At 31.6% G+C, this 1,961-nt stretch overlaps 1 protein-coding gene across 1 annotated transcript; it reads left to right on the top strand.

Annotated features, from left to right (window-relative positions):
- LOC126667406 (uncharacterized) lies at window positions 1-949 on the top strand. The gene is made up of 3 exons (XM_050360377.2): window positions 1-570; window positions 649-792; window positions 872-949. Exons 1-3 carry the CDS (start codon window positions 223-225, stop codon window positions 947-949), a joined length of 570 nt encoding a protein of 189 aa, XP_050216334.1. The 5' UTR covers window positions 1-222.
- Window positions 950-1,961: the final 1,012 nt, after the last annotated feature.

Genomic DNA, 1,961 nt, shown 5'->3' with positions numbered 1-1,961 from the left:
AGTGAAATTTAGCCATTATATATTTATATAAATTTGGTTTGCTGAATCTGAGAATTTTCTCATGCACATGCTGTCTTACTGTTGATAATGGAGCTGATGTACCTGGTGAAGATGAGCAAAAAGATGTTAGAGAGAAGCATTGAAGCAAGGTCAAGTCACACACACAGAACACGACGAAGAAATGTCAGAGGTGGAGCAACAAGCTCCTTTTCCATCTAAATTATGGTATTTATATATTATAGTTTTGCTATGATTTCTTTTCATCTTAAAATATTGTGCTTTAATGTACACCAGCAGACTGATTGTGAACGAGAAGCAGCTGTTTGCCTTATGCGAAAGTATACTTATGCGAAATCTGTTTTGCTATTAGTCTTCATCTTCTCAAGAACTATATCTATATTGAAGCAGACAAGGAGGCCCATGTCAATGCTATTGTCGGTTTGTCAACCCTATTTGCAAACAAAAAGAAGGGTCGCTTTGTCAAGGGTGATGCAGTTATTATCGTCAAGGGAGATGGAGAAAGTTTACGACGAGAATGTTCATATTACACCTGAAATGAAGGACCTTCCGGTAAGAATTGTTCTGTATAAGTTATATCTGATGTATATCTTTTCAATTTATAATTCTGATTCAACTGTTTGTTTTCAGAGAACTATTACAGTCAATGAGAAGGAGCTTTGCAAGTATTTTGCTCCAGATAATCATGTGAAGGTTGTATCTGGTACCCAAGAGTGTGCAACTAAGGTTGAGCAGCACGTTCTCATCATTTTGTCGGATACAACCAAGGAACATGTGAGTGATAATTTTCATGTGTGGTAATTGAGTTTGTAAGGAATTGCTGTGTATGGTAATTATGTTTTGCTATTTTCAGATCCGTGTTTTTGCTGATGATGTTGTGGAAAGCTCTGAAGTGACCACGAAACTTGGAGTTGAGCTCCTGTCGGAATGAGTTATATACTCCCAGAATCATTCTAGCGCGTTCTCTAATGACAATAGCATTAAATGGAAACCAAGCTTCCTGCACTAGAAGAGTCAGCATGTTGAGATATTAAACTAGAGGAGCATATACTCGATTTAGCCTTCCAACTTCAGAGGACTATTATTTACACCCAATTTTTCCATACAATCAGTGACGAAGCCAGCACTAAAATTGAGGTAGGGCACAAATTAATTTAAAAAATTCAGAATATCAATACAACAAAAAAATTTAAATGTATATTTATTTATCTTTTTGATATAAAATAAATTGAAAAATAAAAAAACACATTACAAAATCAAAGAATCGTCATCTTATAAGTCTTCATTTTCTGAAATTGTCGAAAATATTCTAATCGCTAATACTCTTAGAGATATTTTTTTCTATAAGACGTATGCAATTGGTAATGCCAATGCCAACCGAATAAGTAGATAGATCAAAGAACATAAACAATTTCTGTTTTAACAATTATTTTAGCAAGATCACTAAAATCACAAAAATCGTTTATATTTCCAACATCGAAAATAAAATTTGAGTATGATCTCTAAAAATTAGTTACTACATTGTTAAGTTGCAAACGCACACCATTTGTATTTATAAAAATTAAATTCACTGTATTTGAAAAAAATTAAAAAAAATTAAAAGTATGTTTTGAATAGGAAAATTTTAGAAATATTAGAGAATATAATTTTGATAGAAACTGTGCAACCCTTTTTTTTTCAAGTTGATTTACATTATAGTTAGAATTTACCATACATTTGGCTTTATTATACACTTTCCAAATTAAATAAGTATTTTCTAACTTAAATTGCACATTAGTTTTTACTATGCAGTAACGTTTTACGAAATTTGATGAATTCTTCTTATCAAAAAATAAACCCAAACCATGTATTAAACTGCACATTACCTATTAGTTATAATGTGTAAAATTAATTAGGAAAGTGTACGGAGTTAACCCAAGAATTTGGCTTATTTGACATAAGTA

This window comes from Mercurialis annua, linkage group LG1-X (genome assembly GCF_937616625.2).
Source record: "Mercurialis annua linkage group LG1-X, ddMerAnnu1.2, whole genome shotgun sequence".
NCBI classification, from domain to species: domain Eukaryota; kingdom Viridiplantae; phylum Streptophyta; class Magnoliopsida; order Malpighiales; family Euphorbiaceae; genus Mercurialis; species Mercurialis annua.
This window is presented reverse-complemented; position numbering and strand designations above follow the sequence as displayed.